The sequence below is a fragment of the Falco naumanni genome, chromosome 4, assembly GCF_017639655.2.
Source record: "Falco naumanni isolate bFalNau1 chromosome 4, bFalNau1.pat, whole genome shotgun sequence".
In the NCBI taxonomy this organism is placed as follows: domain Eukaryota; kingdom Metazoa; phylum Chordata; class Aves; order Falconiformes; family Falconidae; genus Falco; species Falco naumanni.
Genome location: NC_054057.1, coordinates 2,919,304 through 2,939,282, shown reverse-complemented (window position 1 = coordinate 2,939,282; position 19,979 = coordinate 2,919,304). Strand labels below are relative to the sequence as shown.

The 19,979-nt window shown below is 38.9% G+C and overlaps 1 protein-coding gene across 2 annotated transcripts in view; it reads right to left on the bottom strand.

The window, feature by feature from the left end:
• Nucleotides 1–229: 229 nt before the first annotated feature.
• Nucleotides 230–19,979, bottom strand: part of SNRK (SNF related kinase) — a 42,169-nt gene continuing 22,419 nt past the window's right edge. For both annotated transcript variants that reach the window (XM_040589515.1, XM_040589516.1), the window contains exons 4-7: nt 12,765–12,906; nt 10,054–10,266; nt 8,875–9,009; nt 230–4,089 (exon numbers count right to left, since the gene is read on the bottom strand). In XM_040589515.1, the coding sequence (XP_040445449.1) occupies nt 2,871–4,089; nt 8,875–9,009; nt 10,054–10,266; nt 12,765–12,906 (1,709 nt within the window). In that variant the 3' untranslated portion in view covers nt 230–2,870. The remainder of the gene's footprint in view (nt 4,090–8,874; nt 9,010–10,053; nt 10,267–12,764; nt 12,907–19,979) is intronic.

The window sequence follows — 19,979 nt, the reverse complement described above, 5'->3', positions numbered from 1 at the left end:
TTAACATGCATCCACACATGAAGCTGTATTTTTTCAAGGCAACACACTGACATTTCCACTGCCTTTTATTTTAATTTGTTACTCTTATGTGAACTCACTCCCCACAAGTGTGTCTCCGGAAGGTCTGACCTCTGATGTGCTGCAGCCTGGGGACTGGGCCAAGAGCTTGCGTCGCCCTCACACAGGGAACACCAGGAGAAACAAACTGCATTGACATGTAAATCATCGGTTATGCATCAATCAAGGTATCACTTTTATTAACTGGATTTTCCATTTCTGTCGCACACCATGAATGTTTATACAATGAAAAAGCCAAACATTGCTGGAAGCAGTAAGATCTGCTGATATTTCTGTACCCTCTTAACACACACACACAGATTCTTTCTTGGTGAGAAATTTTTATATTTCTGTTCATTAATTCTGCTTATTTAGACTGCTACTCTTAAAATTCTGTGTCAAGATTGTCACATCTTAAATACAGATTAAGTTGCTAGAGGTACATTATTTTTATATATATATTTATATACACACATACAGAAAAATACAAGACTAACTGGTTTTCCACAATATTTAATTTATACGCTACTGTAACTATATGCAACTTTTAAAGACACGTTAAGGGGTACAAGAAACTGTTTACTTGCTCTAAATAGTTTGGTCCAATATTATCGTAATGTAGTGGTTATTCTCGCCCTTCCTTTTACGTGACAACATAATACAACATACACCACATGCACAATCATTCACCTATCAACAAATGGAGAAAGGACACCACTCAGACTAACATTTGTACACCCAAAGGTTCAACCAGCCACACACAACTATAAGGCTATAATACAACTATGCAGCATAAATGGTCAACACTGCTGTTCTAAAGTGAGCACCATATATACAGTTGTATATAAAAACATTGGAAACAAAATACACTTGGGGTTAGTTAAAAGGTGCCATTCCAAGGCTGTACATAATATCAGGAAAGAGTATTTACAATACTTGGAAAAAAGCTGCAACAAATAAGTTTATTGCCAATGCCCTTTATAAACTTGTCTCCTACTTGGATGTTACGCTCACAGTCTGTGAACCACACATCTCTTTTCTGGCCCTTGGTAAGATCCCTGCTCAAAAATGTCAAGCAAATATGTTCTATGGCTTCACCCACACGTCTACTCTTGTAGCTTTTGATTTAAAATACCACACTGACTAAACTGCAACTAGAGTTTAAAACTTTAACACTTATCCTTTGCCTTGTGTAGGAAGCAGAATGTAAAATCCCTGGCAAGGCTAGCCAGGGAGGATACCCCATGCAATTTAGACGCTTAGTAAAGTCTTGTACTAATCAAGAAGAGCTGTCATGAGCTGTAGAAATTATGACCAAGCATAACGCCGTTCTTTGGTGCTCTGCTCACTCTGCGGTGGACACGAAATGCGTTGTATTCGACCATTCTGCAAGCGTTACAAGATGCTCAACGGTGTAAACTCCTCTCAGACATCCCATGTCTGTCTGCCCAGGGCGCTGCTACATAACACCACCAGTTTCACTAGCATTGCTTAGAAGACCCAGTGCACAGCATGAAAAAATAAAACATTCTTGCCCTTCCCAAAACTAGGAATCTGCAATATATTTTATTCTAGATAATAAAATTCCACAAAGTTAATTCATCTGGTCAAAAGTATCCTTTTGTACAGAAATACTCTAAATCAGGACCTTGCCATGGCAATAGGAAACCTGACAGAAAGGCTAAGAGCTGTAAAATAAATACTTTCCTATACGCTATTTTAAATGGACTTTATGAAAAAGCATTATTACTGAGGGGAAATAAGTGGTGTACATGTGGGGAACAGCAATATTTTAAGTCTTAAAAAGAGTAATAGTGAGAAAAATGCAAGTGACAATAACGATTTCAATTTGAATCCAATTACCTAAAGGTTTTCCATCCCTTATTGCCTTTTGAAACCTCAGGGAGGGGAGGAGAGGATAGGGGAGAAGGTTTACAAGGTAAAAACCTAAAATATTAAGTGTCATGATATACTACTAACAAAAGTAATTCATACAAATACTTTATTTTCAGTTAGCATGTAAAAACTCAGAAGTAGACTTAATTTACCTTTGTTATATTAAAAACGAAGATTGTCTGCTTGTAATATTAACATATTTCTATGGGAGAAAGCTGCCTTACAAATCTACTTACCTTTTTTTTATTTTTTTATTTTTAAGGAACTGCCTCTAGCAAAACAAGATCTTTTCAGTTTGATTTTTGAGCCACAACTTAATCCATATCATAGCTTAAGACAAATAGGTGTGGGTTTAAAATCATATTTCAAGATCACTAATTTTCAGTGCATCTTTGCTTTGTACAAGCCTTGGAACATCTGAAAGCTCCCTGAAGAGTTTTCAGCATTAAAACATTATTGCTTTGGTTCTGTTTCAGACACGTAGAAGTATGCCACATATCACGTATTTTAGTTATCACAGAAGGTCGGAACAAGAATTAACATTTCACAAGCAAACAAAAGCTTCTCTCTCTAGTTTAAGTGCAGAACATGAACTTCTAAGTGCTCCATTTACATTAGGATCCAGATATTTATTTTAATTTAATCCAGATCTTTCATAGTAAAATTATAAATGTAAAAATTACACAATAAAATATTCTGTTTTATTGAAAAAGAAAACCATATCTGCTAGCAGCATGCAAAGACCATGCATTGTCATACCATCAAGCAAACACAAAATTAAAGTGTAATAAATAACTGCTCAAAGCCCACTTAAAAATCTAAAAACAACAAAAGGGGGTCCGTGACAAGGTGTTCACAGCTCTGAACAGGAAGAATGATGCTGTCAAGTAGATAGAGTTATTAGAGTCAGGTCATTGTCAAATGACATGACAACAACTGGTTTGACTGGAGGTACACAGCAGCCCCTCCTTTGGGTTCCGCTGAATATTCACAGATATCATCTTTTCGCAGAGAGGTAGTTGTAGCACATTATTTTTCAAGTTCCTGTTCTTTATCCGTTCCAATTCATTTGCTGTGTCTGACATTTGGTCAGAAAAAAATTTTAGGTTGCCCAACGATGAAGCCTGGTTCACGCTTCCGCTGGAACTTATACACATTTTCCACGTTGATTTCTCCTGTACTTTTACACTGGAAAAGGACAGATTGTTTTGAGGATCAATAATGTATTTACTGCTGCCGTGAATCTGTGAGCCTAGGCAAAGGCTCATTAATTTCAGGCTTTCGACCAGTTCCCCTGCGCTTCTGGATGATAGCTGCATTGAGTTTCCAGATCCAGCACATCTCCGAGTGGAACCTGAAGTGTTGTTGGTGCTACCGCTGGAGCTACCGGAGGGACTCCCCCCACCTTTGTTGTTATCACTTGGGCTCGTTTTGTCTACCCCTCCATTCCCATTACTTGGTTTGCTTTGTCCACCACCATCTCCTTGACTGCCAGGTGGCCCTTCGCTACTATCCCGTCTATGCCAGGAGTAAGTAAACCCACTATCTTTGTCTAGGCGTCTCCTACTTTCTGAGTCATCATCACTTGTTTCTGAACTACTGCAACTGGAGCCCCGTCCCTGGCTTTTCCTCCTGTGATAGCGTTTATGCACTGTGCTAGGTGAAGCAATATTCATTTTTAACCTGCTGAGCTTTGGGGGCAAGTTCTCATCCATGTCAAACTCATCATCTGACTCGCCCTCCTCAAATATTTGATTGAGGACTGGTGCACTCTTTCTTGAAGTAAGACGATTTGTAACTGACGGCTTACGGCGCAGGACAACTTGAGTAGAAAGAGAAATAGGTTTCTTATCTTCTTCATCCTCCTCTTCATCTTCTTCTACTCTGAACAAGCACTTCCGCCCACTTGTAGTGGGTTTTAAGCTCACCGACGGGACTGCTGAAAGTGCCGGTCCCGCTAATTCAGGGATATCCTCCTTCTTTGCTGAATCGCCAAGGGCCTTGCTTCTGTGGCCATTGAGAACGTTCTCAGCCGTGCGAGCTGGTGACTGAGGAACAGTTGCATGGGAAAGAGGAGAAGCTGTAAGGTCATCCTCCAGATCCTGGGGTACATCGATTTTTGTTGGCCACGATTGCCTACATAAAAATTACAAAGAAGAAAAGAAAAGTCAGTGCTTGAGAAGCATTTCAGAACATTAGAAAATGTAAGATCTGCACAAGAGAACCACAAACGCTGCCACACAAATCGGCCTGCTGAGTGGCATGTTTGTAAATAACAGCTCTGAGTAACTGAGGAAAAGAAAACATTCTCAGAGAACCTGCATTCCTTTAGGATGTTATTTGAAAGGAACATTGTATATACAAAACAGTTTAGAAATGATGTTGGTTACTGTCAAATGAAGTCTTAAGATTCCACTGCTCTCAGAAAACGAACTAAGCAATAAAGAAAAGGAAATAATCGTGTCTCAAAGACAATAATCTGCAGTAGGTATAGAACCACCAGTACCTGCAGGAAGATACCAGCTGATTCAAGCACAACTTAAATAAGACAGTATTGCAAGCTACTTAATCTGAAGCTTCTGTTATCCCTCCCCCAACCCCCCCCAAGTATTCTTAATATAAAAATTAGGTTAGAATTAACATGAACGAGACTGAAAAGCTGAGTCAGAAGAAACATTCTCTTTCTCAGTAAGTCTCATTCAGACCAAGCTCTATTCTACAAAATCTCCTTTAATTTTAAACACACACAAATTGAGATCACACATTTATTAGTCCTTAGCTGAGCAACTGGAAAAATACAGCTGCATGAATTCAGGACTCAAGCTGCTTAGGAATATGACACTTGAATAAACCGTAAATCCAAGTTCAAAATGTACGACTGTGTACTAGCATAAGCTCAAATCAAAATGAAAGTAACACGTGAGTGTAAATCAGTTTTACAGTTAACAGCTGATGTCTTCTCTCCAGTATCTAAGCTAGTAGGTTTGTATTTTGATTTCTATTGGATTTGTATTTTACTTTAAATTCAAATATATATTGTAATCTTCCCATAATGCACACACAATAAATTAAGAAAAGAGACTGTTAGTCTTTCCACTGTATTTTGAAAGCCTAATCCAAAAGACCAAAACCTTAACGCTGAACATATCTTGTGGGGACTAAGAAATATTTCCTAACCTCTCAAAGCAAGAGTTATCTTTAATTTTAGAAAGTTTGCCAATCGTTTAACTTTACATAACTGAAATACTCTAGCATACTGCATGAAAAGCTGTAGCGGAGACCTGTGTTCACATATGGATAGTGTATTACAAGACATTCCCAACAATATTTCGGGTGTGCCAGAAGAAAAAGCTGCTTGACTTTGTAGCACAGTTTAGAAGCAAAGTGTAGGAGAGGAAGCAGAGAGCATTTCGTACCAGGTGCGGCCCCAGCTATCTGCTTGGGCAGCCTGCATACAAAGACCGAAGGATCATACCAATTTCCTGATCTCTGCTGTGCTGAGAGCTCAAGCTGAAGAAACAAGGGAAGCTCAGACACCTCTTTGCTATTCTTATTCTAAAAGCGTTCTTTTGAAGAGTTTAAAGTCAATGGAAGCACCTGCAGTAGGACTGCGTTTGCTTAAGGCTCCCGCTGTAACGGCTGAACAGCACGAGATGCCTGTCTACACACAGGTAACGGTCGACAACTGTCTTCCCCACTGTATGAGCTCTGAAGAGGAGTACCTTATTAAAGCCAACATTCAACTCGTCAAGCCTAGCTGCACACTGTGTTTTGAAGCGCCAGCTTCAGTCATGCCCAACAAACCAGCGATACAAGAGTCCAGCAGGGTCCTCAAGCAGTGGGAGCTGGCTGCCTGCGCACCCCACTCCCTGGGAGCAGCCGCACGGGCTCCTTCCCGTCTGACCAGGCACTGCCAGCTGCTGGTGGCCTCCCACCAGCTTCTCTCCAGTGAGGGAGGCCACACAACCAGCAGCTCCGACCCGAGCCACCCAGAGAAGAAGCGGGACCCAGGCCGGGCTGACACCCGCATCCTCCCTCAGGCCCCAGCTGACTCCAGACACGCCGGTAACCACTGACCTAGTTTTCCCATGACTTGTGCTACGCTTGGCATTTTAAACACAAACAACTGTCTGTGATTAACAAACAGGACAAATAAATTAGAAACATAACTACAAAAGTGACAGAAAACAAAGACCTAAATCTTTAAAGAATTCGCCATGCCTTAAGAACAGCCTGGTTTGTCAGCAAAAGAAGGAAGAGGTCTGTGGCTGCCACAATAAAGGGTAAATATAGTATCTAACATACTGCGGCTTCCAGGCAACCAATCTCCTCACTACGGTCTATGTTTCTTTCTCGTAGCAGCCTGTGTTTGCCTCCCTTCCCTTTTCTCCCTCCCCTTATTCCCAGTAGGCCTAAGGGAAGAGTGGGACAGAAGAAAGCTCCAGGTTGAAAGTAACTTAGATTTATTTATTTTTAGAAAAATCTTTTGAAGTCTCAAAATCAAAGCGATGCTTTGTTGTTTTTTCCATTAAGTCATTCTACATAAACACTCTGAATTTAGAACCATCACGAATATGAGGAAAGCTACCTGGGACCATCCATTAAGGGCAAAAGTTCCTGAGTTCATGCAGATGTTCTTGTCATAAAAAAAAATTCATATTCATAAGGCAGGCTTCAACTACTCCAACCTTACAAACTCGTATCAAGATTTAGATTCAATGAATTTGTTTGTTCCAGTTCCTCACATAACTGGAGCAGCTGTTCTACCAAAAGAGTGACACTGACACAGTAAAAACCAAAACAATTTAAAAGCAAACTTCATAGTTTTAGAATTTTCATTTGAAGGTAAACACACAGTTTTCCTCTAAAGTAATGTATTCTATAACTAATAGTTACAATATAGTATATTAGTATATATATAAATATAGTATATTAGTGTGTATATATATTATATAAAAATTATAATACCACATTTGATGCTCTGCTTGGATTTCTTTTTTAAAATTGACATAAGAGAATGATCCACGATGAGAGAACTGCAGAGTGAAAGTTACAGTATTACCCCTGAAGAGAGGAAACACAACACCAAGCTTCAGACCATTTAGGTAGGCACCCTTTGCTGCCTGCAACAGTAACTCTTGTAAAGTACTTGTAACCGCACAATGTAAGAAAAAAAATCCTGCTTAAGTGACCATTGAATGAATGACCTTTTAAGGGCAGCGACAAAATTTCAGTCTACTCTAGTACACAACACAGGGTGCAGTCTCATCTGGAATTTACAAAGATGTTGAGAACCACCGAAAGGTTCAGAGAAAAACACCTCGTTATTCAGGTAGATGGAACGGCATGCAGCAGAGACTCCTAAAAGCCTCCAAAATCAGCCTAAATCCAAGGTAACAACCAGCAGAGAACTATCTTTAACCTGTTTTCCAAAGTGCGTGCCCTTCATTTATAACACGTGTCCATTTTTTCTAGATCAAACTCAAGGTAGCAGCACCTTACTTATATCAATTAGGCCAAGAAAAATATGAATATGCACCAAAAGGACACCACAGCGTTTGTGTCCCTATTATCATTCATATTAAATGATTTCACATGTGACCTTGCATGAAAGTTGCACATAGAAAATTACCTATTTTGCAGTCTTCTTCAACTCCTACAGATAGATTAACAACACTGAAGGTCGGCAGCCACTCTGAACATCAGCACAAGCACTTAATACTCTTCCCTCATTAAAAGATTAGCTACTAACAATTGTTATTACTGCTAGTAATAGTCACCAGTATTTTGCCAAAATCTAAAAAGGCCACTTTTGAAGAGACTGAAGGTTTGAGAATAAAAATTAATGGAAATGCCTTAGCACAACCTCCATCTTCACTGGAAGGGTTGTCAAGATGGGCCAATAAATACTGGCCTAGAAAGCAGATCCCTAGTCATAGTCTAATGCTTAACTCAGCAAATCAAACCCAAAATATTTAAGAAAACCAACTGTTCAAAACTTGCATCCTCCAGTATCAATGTGCAGGCAGAAACCATGTTTGCCTTGTGCTTGGGTTTTGGGTTGTTGTTTTTTTTTGTTTGTTTGTTTTTAAAAAGCATATGCCACTAACTGAAAATAAGGGATGCTTGGGTGACTGGTTGCAGAGTGAATGGACTGGTTTAACATATCAATATCCATGCATGCCAGAACCTCACTTCCCCCTTTAGTTTTACTGTGTCAGAAGTTGAAGCTTTGAAAATCTCAGGGAACCTTACTGTAAGGTTTTTTTTAAATCATGTTTTTGTCAAACTAGAAAAAAACAGAACACCAAATCCCACAGAAAGCTACCATCTATTGCAATGTCTTTAAATGGCTAATTAAAGCAATTAAGTCAACAGTTTTCCTTAAACAACAGGCATATCAACTGACATCACAAATAACGTAACTTACAGATGCTTGCCCTAAGCTTGATTTAGGGGACATTCAAGTCATTAAAACTGAAAGCTAACAACCAAACCATAACATGAAATTCAGAGTGATTTCTCATTTATAACTAATTCCCCATCAACATGTTTACAGATTATGCAACTGATTTTTTTCAAGGGATTTTTACATACACAATTTCTATGAGGAAGTGAAGGCCAAGGAACATGCCCTTTCCTAGCAGGTGTGAAAACTTACTACTTCAGATACAGACTTCAAATTGATAAGTCATTTCCTGAAAATGGTAGGAATTGAAAACACTATTGGTAACTGATTTCCGAACAGCTTCTGAAGCATCCACAGCACTTTAGAGACATTTAAAATTTGCAACGTGTAAGTATTTTACTGTTTTTAAGAAAGCAGTACTTGAGCAATTCAATAATGTTCTCAGTAAGTCAACTTTCGGAAAAAAAAAAAAGAAAAAAAAAAGAAACCACTTAAGATTCCTAAATTCTCACCTGAACTGAGCTTTGATGTTGCTAGGGCTTGCAGACCTGGTCTGAATTTCCTTTTCTTGTTTTTCTCGCAGAATCCTTTCAGCTAGTAAGAAGTAAGTTGCAGTGATGTGATTGTATTTGTTAGTTTCCAATGCCCTAAGGAAAGTACGAAAGAAGAAATAAGCCACACATCAATGCTTTTCTAAAAACTGGATATGCATCTCACACAACTTGCTGTACTTCTCATAGCAGGAAAAGCACCTGAAAGCAGAGCTGCGTATTTTTAATGTTGTAACAAGCACGTCTTGGTTTTATTAAAAATAAAGAGCCAAAAAGTCTAGTAATCTCAACTGTAGTTACAAGAAAACATCCTCAGAATATCATCCAAAAAATTAAGGAATTCCCCCTTTACTGAAAATTCCTTAAATGACAAAATTGTATTTCATTAATGTTATGCTTTCCCACTGGCACATACAACCACACAGTACTAATATTTGTTCATACAACAACTGGAGGAAAAAATCTTCATTATTTTAGGGCTGTCAGATTAAGTTTACTATAAAATTAAGTTCATAAGCCAGTAAGCATCATTCAGCTGTCCCGTTATGCAGCTAAAAGCATAACAAACTGCTGCTTCCCCACCCTCCCCACAAATGGTAAGATAACACTTTTCCCAGCTTAAACACAAATAGAAAGAACAATTTTAAGTCCTCAGTTTGCAAGTATTTTAGAAATTTGGGGGGTTTAATATATCAGAAGAAACTATGTAGCTTTCTAGCAAGCTCAGTGACAATGACTACTTTGCATTATACAGATAAAAGGCATAATACTTTAAATGAACAAAGCTTAAGGGATACTGGAAATGTTCTACAGGAAAAATGCTAGAATTTTATCACCTCCAAATATACATGAGGTACAAAGCACAAGTAAAAGCACGGATTTCAAAGCAGTTACGTTTACTCAAGATGACAAACTACCACAGGAATGGAATACTGTTCCAACACATTTTTGTGAAGTTTTTCCTAAGGCTGGGCCTGCGTAACTAACTACTTCTCATCCTAGAACATCCTATCACAGAGCAAGACTGTTATCTTTTGTTTGTTAACTGAATGGCTTGATATTTAAACAGGTTCTCATGACACACTTCTCAGAAGTGACAGGTGCACAAAACAAACTGCACATGGAAAACTGACAACTTACTCCACTATTGTATCTCGGTCTGCTATATCACCCAGAACCATGCGTTGTATTATACTGTTGTGTTCTTCCTCAGACAGATTTTTATATGACACAAGAGGAATATTGTACTTCGTTGCAGGAGATGGGTCAACTCCTTGGAGCCACGCATGGTTTTCAATCTCTTCCAAAGATGCCCTTCGCTTTGGATCTCTCTGCAACATCCGTGTAATTAGACTGTGAATAAAAAATAGATCTAAACAAAATGCACTCACATGTTTAAAAAGCAGCCACTGTAAGAGCAACATTAGGAAGAAATTTTCTGTCAGCCCACACAGAACTTTAGAAGTCTCTACAGTAAACAATGTGATGGGAAATTATTTATTCTCAATGACATTCCAAATATTGCTGAACTGAAGCAAACAATCTACTTATGAAAAACTATAAATATAAACACTGCTGTTTTCATTTACTATGCTTAGATTCTTAACCTGATTTTTCTGGTTTGTTTGGTTTTAATAGGTCTTATAGGGCAACCGTCACAGATGGCCTACAGGCTGGTCTGTAAAGTAATAGAAATATAATTTTCTATTATTGCTGCTGTCAACAAGAACATGCAATGGCAAGATAAGCAGAAATATTTTATTCTGAAATAGCTATCAGACATTTGATTCCTCAGTATCCCTGAAAGAACAGTGATCTATCCACAGAGGGGAAAAAAAAAAACCACCAAACCCAAACCCAAACCCCATCTGGGATGATGAGGTGACAAACCTACTAATGGGTTGATACTGAGTGTTCGCAACTGCTGGAAAGGAAGTGCATAAATTCCCCAAATAAACAGAGTAAGGAGACTTGATTAGGACAGCACATCTTTGTTCACTTACTATACATGGAAAAATTCTTGGGGGAAGTATTTTTGGCTTTGCATAACAAAACAGAACATGAATATACAGTTTTGATGCCAAGGTTTCAATGAAACTTTATTACTCCAACATGTGGAATGAAAGTTCTGCAGTTCTTACATAATGCTTTTTATTGCACTAACTATACTACATATACACAAATCACAAAGGTAATAATTTTTTAAAATTATTTTTTTTTATTAGTGTGAGATTACGCATGGAATTTAAAAAGGAGGTTAATTCAGAGTTCTTAAAACTCTACTGTAAAAAAAGGTCACATATATACTTCCTCTGCCTCTACCAAAAGCAATGACAGGGTGAGCCATGGAGCCTTGATTTTCTTTGCTTTTGTTAATATTATGACAGAAAGGGAACAAACTATATACTTTATTTGACCTTCTTTAAACTACACCTGCAGTAAAACCACACAAGTATACCATGTGCGCCTCCTGCTTCAAGCTTGCTTATGCATCCCAAACCACCAAGAATGCTTTCACTCCAAGGAAAAAGTTTAAATATTCCTGCAGTCTTTTCCCTAAGAAAACCTAATCTACAGAGGACTTGGGTAACTGACTGTACATTGTTCATGCATTGCATAGAGAAGCAGATCTACTTGGGCCTTTAAGCAAACTGCAAAAGGCTGCAAAAAGTAAGTTTCCTGGCCTCAGCACAGCATACAGCATCACTAGAGATTTATTCAATAAAAATCAAAGATAAGATCTCTCTTTTAAACCTCTTCCTGTACGTAAAGCTCTTCGAGCTGCTGAAAGCACTGACAGCAGCTTTTCCATGTTACTAGAAATGCTAGACACTAATGACAAGACATGAAAACCAGCTATGACATCATGTTATGCATTAGATTCCTGGACCGCACAGATGACGGGTGAAGAGAAGAATGGTCATTATGGCCACAGCTGTAACAAACTTCATTTTGTGTCAAATAACAGAAGCTTAGACGCTGTTCTAGGTTTTTTTGACTGGACCAAATGCACTTTTCTAGCATTTAATAAAGGTATCTGGACTTTCATATTGAAAATGAGAAACTCTACTGCAGATTCAAAAACACATCCAAACATTGTAAAATAGTCTAAGTGATGCAACTGGGATATATATTAAAAGGACTGAAGAGGTCATTAATCAACAGGGAAATATCGGTAGATACAAAAAAAAATAAAAAAGCTCCAGCAAACGCTGCAGAAAAACAGCACAACAAAATGAGTCATGATTCCCAAGTGGCATATGGTATTTGCAGACCGAATATTTTTCTCCCTTGATTGCCTAGAATGTTGATTTGAAGTTGCAATTTCAGTAGATGAGCAAAACTTGCTGTGATATCCTTGGGTTTTGACAACTTTTATTTTGAACAGAAATCGACAGGAATCATTACCTTTTTAACCCCTGCCACAAAATACACTCAGCAACACCTTGTAATATGTCCAGCAAGAGTTTTGGCCAAAGCCAGACAGTGCTGAGCAGTTCCTTCAGTCGTTTATAAAATGCACGACAACTGAGACACATAAAACAAAGGCACATTGTGTAAAATCAAAATGAAGTTTCACACAAGTGTGAGGAAAACCTGTCAGCAAAAAATATCATGGGATTGAACTTTCGTAAGAAGAGGCACAAAGAATAAAAAGAAAATGCAATACTGGTGCCCAAGAAACTACTCAATGTGAAGAAATACTAACAACTACGCAAAAGCGGTAGGCATGCTATCTTATTAACAGGCAAGGAGTATTCCAAATGCTGACAATATGGTACGGGGAACTCCCAAAGATAATGAGAATTCACTCCTGCAACCGCTTCCAAGTTCTTTAGTACTTTACTTACTCTTTACATTCTTTGGACACATGAGGTGGCACTGTGTATTTGCAGTCCATTATCATAGTCAGGGTTTCACTGTCATTTGCTTCTTGAAATGGCGGTTGTCCACAAACCAACATGAAGAGGATGACCCCCAAACTCCATATATCTGTAAATACATAGTGCATATTTTAAAACAGCTGTTGAGGAAACAGACATAATTACCAATGAAACCATGAAATATTTTTGAGGTGCATAAGGGGGCGATTACTGCACTCTTGATTATGACCATTACTTATGGAATTTGCAATTCCACTGACATACAAAATACAGTTCCACTGTTTGACAGCTTTTATAGTTTTAGAAGGGAAAAAATAGGATTCATGGCTTCAAGGATGCATAACAGCCTGAGATGCAGAACACCTTTGACAGCAAGTGTTAGATAAAGGTAATCTGGCCATTCAGAAGACAAAAATTCATGACCCTTTTCTTCACAGGTAGGCACAGGTTATCAAATCACGGTCCTTTCTGAAGGACTAGCACAAACTTCTCAAAATTGTTTACATGTTACTCTGTGAATTAAGAAATTACAAAGAAAGTAACACCGATTTAGGTATGTTTTTCCTTCGGTGGTGTTGCTTCAAAAAATTCTTTGCTACTTCCAACGGTACAGAATAAATTAAATAATTTTTATAAAACCACCTTCTTAGACCAATCATATTACACAGTGTGGGGTGGTGGGGTGTGGTTGGTTGGTTTTTTTAAAATATCCAAACGTAACAATTAAAAGTGACCTCTACTATGCTCTGGGAGTTGTCTTGTTTCCTTCCAGTTCCTGCTTGTGTAGAATAAAAAAAAAAAAAAAAAGCCCAACCAAAAAAACCCTTTCTTGTTCCTCAGTGAAATGACACACCAAAAGACGAAAGAGTGGTACTTTGTGGCATGAAGCTCTTTGGCAGGTTTCTACTTACTGTAAAAGCTAATATTTAGTTCAGATCTTAACTGAAAGTTTGCCTAAAAGAAAATACTTCACAAGTCTCACTGCATTCAGTGCAGGAAGCTTAAATATTAAGAAATACATCATATTGTAGGAAAATAAGCAACTCCAATATATGCTTAAAGGCCATGTTCTTAAACTTCAGCAACAACTCCCATGCTGTGGAAATGTCAGTAGCAATTTTGGGTCTTACACCCTAACATTTCAAAGATCTGTACCAGTACAGTCCTGTACGCCAGTAAAACCAACCAAGCAACCACATGAAGCGAGGGAAATGAGCAGACAGGCAGAGCAGCGGGCTGCGGTGGAGGAAGCAGAGTGCACCGGCGCTTTGCTGGAAGGGCTTGCAAGAGGGGAACCACCCCGAGTTAACCTACCCAACTGCATCTGGCTTTCTGTGGCCTATTCAAAATACTTGACATACATTTAACACCGAAGAATGGCTACAATTTTATTTAATAATGTAAATCACACGCATTCATCCCTAGAACAAATGCTCATTTTGCTACTTACAACCCATTCTTCATATGGTTTAGCTGACAGAGGAACAGAAACGCTACATGGTAATTTTCTTTAGAGTTCTAATTTGTAGTAAGTGTATGCTATTAACTCGGACAATTGTTTGATTTCTGTTATGCTTGCTAGGGCCGCAGTTCTGTAGGTACTGAGCATTTGGAGGCCAGTATACCATATCAGATGTATCTGCAAATTCAACGTGACTACTCCCATATTTAAGATTCAGTAAGTACTTTAATATTTTGATAGCCTAATGCCAGAAAGCTGAATGTTCTGGAATACAGGATTTCGAAAAGCCTCACAAGACAGAGAGGTAGTTTCACCAAAGAGGTACACCTTTAGATTTGTAAAGCTACTTACACCTTTCTCCTCCTGTTTAGTTTGAACGTGGCCAAAAAGTTTTAAGTCTCAGTAGAGCACTACGGTAGCAACAACTACACTTTATCTCATTCTTACACACGACAAGGCAAAGCTTACTATTACACTTTTCTGACAAACACAGCAGAGACTTATTCAGATGTGACCAAGAAATAACAGTGGAGAGAAACAATTACTTGGCTTTTATTGTCACTGTAATTTTATAGCTGTGGCTGAAGATCAACTTCATTACATCTACAGTCATGGCTACTAAAATGACTCAGCTCAGAGTGTCAAGGACACAGCTGAGCAGCCTAAGCAGACTTACAAGTATACTAATAACTAGGAAGCAAGCAAATAATGTGCCTAAATAAGTCTAATCCCCTTGTAAAGACTGAAAAGAGAAAACTCACTGAAAGACTTAGTGCGGACCTTACTGTGTCACAAGAAAAGACATCATCTTGGGGTTGTCTTCACAAGCCTCTCCTCATTCACGGAAGCAAAGCCAAGTGTTTGGATGTCTGCAGATGCATTAAGAGGACACATTCAAGGGTTCTATCTTGCCTCCTCATATGCAGACTCTCAAATCGAGGGGTTGCTCCATTTTCTGTACCCCAGTTTGACCAGACCCAGGCGCTTGTTCGCAACTCCACATGCAACAACCCAACCTGAGGAATGACGCAGCATCTTTAATAAGGCTCTCTCTCTGGTCACCTGCAAGTTGCCACCTTGTTAAAGGTAAAGGCACAACGGAAAACATACATGCTGCTACAGCCACAACTAAGAAAAAAAGACTGGGTTTGTGCCCCCCAAAAAGTGACAAAGCTTGTTTAGTACAACTTCCAGCAGCTTTTGTACTACATACAAGTAACCAGAGATCAGCCTGCACACATCTTCAGTCACAGGTGTCTGCAGTTTATGTTCTTTGACTGGAAAAGTTAGGATGGCCAAGCTTGCTCCTATGTTTTGCTATCCAGCATTTCAAGCAACAATTTATGGGTGTTTGTTTAAAAAAAATAATCATGAACACTTAATGAATCACTATAATAATGAATCACAATAATTAGGAGGGGTGTTGCAGGCAGGTCAAGGGAGGTGACCCTTCACCTCTGCTCAGCACTGGTGAGGCCACACCTGGAGTACTATGCCCAGGCTGAGCTCCTCAGTACGAGACAGGGAACTACTGGAAAAAGTCCAGTGAAGAGCCACGAAGATGAAGGGACTGGAGCATCCGTCCTGTGAGGAAAGGCTGAGAGAAGAGAGCTGGGAATGTGAAGCCTAGAGAAAAGGCGGCTCAAGGGGATCATTGTATACAAACACCCGGAGGGTGCAAAGAAGATGGAGCCAGGCTCTTTCCAGTGGTGCCCAGTGACAGGACTGGAGCCAACGTGCACAAACTGAAATACAGGAGGTTCCCTCTGAACATGAGGAAACACTTCTTCACTTGACTGAGCACTGGCACAGGTTGCCCAGGGCGACTGCAGAGTCTCCCTGCTTGGACATACTCAAGAGCCACCTGAACAGTCTGGGCAACTGACTCCAGGTGTTTCTGCTTGACCAGGGGGATTACACCAGGTGACCTTTAGAAGTACCTCACTGGAGCATGCAACAGAAAAACTGTGCTTCTTTTAGCTGATAAGCAGTGCATTCTAGGCGTTTATTTGAGAAACAAAGCATGACACAGCACAGCAAGAACTAAAATAATGTTGATGGTGTGAACACACAGAAATGGAATGTTCCATTTACACCAGCACAGGTTGTCTCAACTCCACTACAAAACAATTTTTCACTCTTCACACCAAACAGAGTGTAAGGGATGGTAAAGCGTGAAGGAAGTGGTAAAAAAAGCTGACAAAACAGGAAACACTAAAAAAATTTTTGAGCTAACTTCATTTGAAATATACAAAACCTGCAAAAACAATGGAAAAATGGAACTGATACATAAGTAGTGGATTGTTCACTGATATTTCAAACTACCACAATTACTCAAACAACAGTTGTGTGCAATCCTGAACAAAACAACAGTAACAACAGTGTCTTGCCCTTACCAACCTACCACAGTTTCACAATGGCACTTTTTCCAAGGCACACAGAACGCCGGGTGAAATAAACCCCAAAAAGAATAGGATTACTGGCAGATCTCAGTTTCCAGGACAACAAAAATCCCTGTCTGTTTGGCATTATAAAGTTTTTATTTTGCATGTTTTAAAGACGCTTATAGCTTGATGCAGGTAATACTACCAAAAAGGGAAAATCATCTCCTCTTTGTAAAAAAGATCCATAAACTTGAGGGTTAAAAAGTCTTGCTTAATTGTAAATAACTCTAAATTTAAATAGGTGACCTACACTCCCAACACGCAAGTAAGTTTAAACGTGTTGGTTTGCTAGCCTTCAGTGTAATTCTAAATTAAAGGGTTAGAATCAGAAGTCTTCAAAGCAGATATTCCAAAATAATGAGTTAATACCTCGCATCACTTTGAAAGATTTAAAAGATCATCAGCTAGATGACTATATGGTATATGTAAGAAATGCTAATGTCTGTACCTGATTTATTAGTTTTAAACCATTCTATACCTGAAAAAAAACCAACCACCCAATCCTTTATCTGTGCTTCCCACTTTTCTCTTCTGGAGATCCACAGCTACAAATTTTTTCAGTAAAATTCAGAAAATATACCGAAAAAAGCCTTAAAAAAAATGAACATGCCTTCTCTTTAAAGATACAATTTTTGTTCGCCCATTTAATGTAATAACCACGGTACGTTCCAGAGAACCATTGGTTTCCAGAACAGTGCATCTGGCTGAGAGATGCAAGATCTTTAAGCATGGCTGGCTAGAGAAATTAGTAAAGGAGAATCAGAGATTTTCATTATAGCGCGTATTTATTATTTCCCCAAACAATACAAAGCTACACACAGGAATGTTCTTTACCATACTGCTTGTGCTCCCATAATCAGCCCTGCTCTATTCTTTCCCACTAATAAAGAGAAAACCCAACTGTCCTTTGGATCCCAAGGAGCTTAAGCAATGGAGAGGGCTGGTACCTGCTGCCCATTCATGCACTGTACCCTGCTACTGCCAATTTCTGCTCACATGCTACATGGAGAAAAACTGAAGTAACTCCTCTTGCTGGGGAGATCACCTCCACCAGCAGAGCAGACAATGGCACCTTGATCTTTCATTTCTAAATCCCGAAGTGCTCTTGCCCTATTACAAAACAGGGTTTCACTCAAACTGAGTGAAAGCCTCAGTCATCCAATTTGGTCAAAAGCATCACCCAGTTGTGAGCAGGTTAGAATGACGCTGGATCAGCAATGAAATAAGCCTGACATCTAACCAAAGCAAGGCTTCTAGAGAGAAGCAGCATCTCTTATTAGACCAGCTAATAACTGGGGAAAGGGGGAAGAAAAATAACTCAGTTCTAAGGTACAGGTTTTTTCTTTAGATCTCCATACCCTTGCAAAAACATACTTTTTTTTTTTTTTTTTTAGTGAACAACAGCCCTTATAGTATGTTCTTAATTTAATATACCTTATGGCAACATGGGAAAAATCTTGAGGCAGTTTCCTGCTTTCACACATCTCAAAAACTGTAGATACACATCCAAAAGCAAAGACGACAACATCTACTTACATTTTTACCCATTCACTGAACAGTACTGGTTCACTAAAGGGCTGCACAAGCACTGGTGTTCAAAAAAATGCAAAGGAGAGTGCAGAACTGTATGGGCAGGATCTCAACGCAGAGTAAGACTGCTTTTTTGAGACCTGTTAAATATGCTGCACCATTTAAAAAAAAAAACCCTCACCTTCAGCTCAATGCAAATATAATTTGACATACAGTATACACAGTAAAGAACTCCGCAGACATCTACCTCTCCTCTACCTTCACACCCCTGGTATACCATTTTAAGATAATGTATTAGCTATGGTGTTATGTTAATGCTAAAAAAAAAATAATCATGTTTTAGGCAAAACTTTTACATATTGTAATAAGTTTACTGCTTCAGCATTCAACCAGATAAATGAGAGGATTTTTTTAAGCAAACCTCCTTGGCTTGGGCCAACAACTGAGCATACATTTTCAGCTATATTCCCTTATCACAGCTCAGAACTTAGGTGCCAGTGCCAACTCTGGATTTGAGACTCTTAACTGAAGGAAAACAGGGAAAAGAAGGATTACCTTCAGAGGAGCAGATTTAAATAAGAATTTATTTTTCACAATTTCAAGGTTTTTTACTACTTATAGTAATTAGCAGTTGAAGGATTTATGGAAACTGCTTACATCTCCTGTCCTCCAAGGGTCATCTAATTCGCTGTCTTCAGACAACTGGTAGACAAGCAGAATTTAGGCCTGACACGCTGCATGCATTTAACATGCTTATAGCCTGTAAAACTTCAAATGATTATGGTGAAGGAAAGCACCCTTGTATACTGCAGTGGCCAAAATCAAGGTTTCTTTCAAAAGCACAGTGAAGACCAAGATACAATTTAGCCTTTAAATCTGGTACTAGTAACTTGAAACTGCCACTGCTGTAACAAGAATAAAATCAGAGAAATTAGGACTTTTAAAAGCACTAGTAGCTAACCGCTGCAGAGACTATTTTATTGTTTTTAAAGCCACTAAATCATGTTGATCAGGAAAGGCCTGTTGAAGCAGGATCCCCAGAACCATGACAACCAGTGCCGTGTATATGCAACTTCCTTACATAACACGAAGTCACTGCCATGGAAACCAAACTGCGTCATCAGCTGTCTGCTACGTCTGCCTTAAACACAGGGCAGTCACATCTGTTACGGTCAAGTTCATAGGCTGCACGAGGGATATCCATATTCATCTGTTTCACCTCTGAGCTGGGCCTCGCCGTTTCATTAGCCATCTATTCCTTTCTGAAGTTCCTGACTTACTCCCGAAATAAGCACTCCAGATTTCAGAAAGTTAGTTTCTGTGACGGTGGGGATCCAACACTTGCTCAAGTTTCTGCCATTCCTCAGAAGTTCAGACACTTGTCACACTTTATATGTGTTATGTGAATTTTTGATTGTAAGCAGCTAAAAATCACATTCATTTTGGAATAGACATATTCACACTTAACGACTGTAAATTGAGCCTGCCTATTGAAGTTGTTTATTTCAAAACTTGATGGGAAAAATTCTTGCTGCTTCTCAAACGTAGAGGTGCTTAATAGTTTACACAGTGTATATTGCTCAGTTGATCCAATGGATCTTTCTACAGAAAGCCTGCTTCTTCAGAACTGATTTGTAGAATTGAGTCATTTTTGTCAGGTTTTATACGTTTCTCATTGCAATGTTTACTATAACAGCTCAACATTATAGTTATCTTCAACTCGAAGTCACTTAATAAGCAAACCAG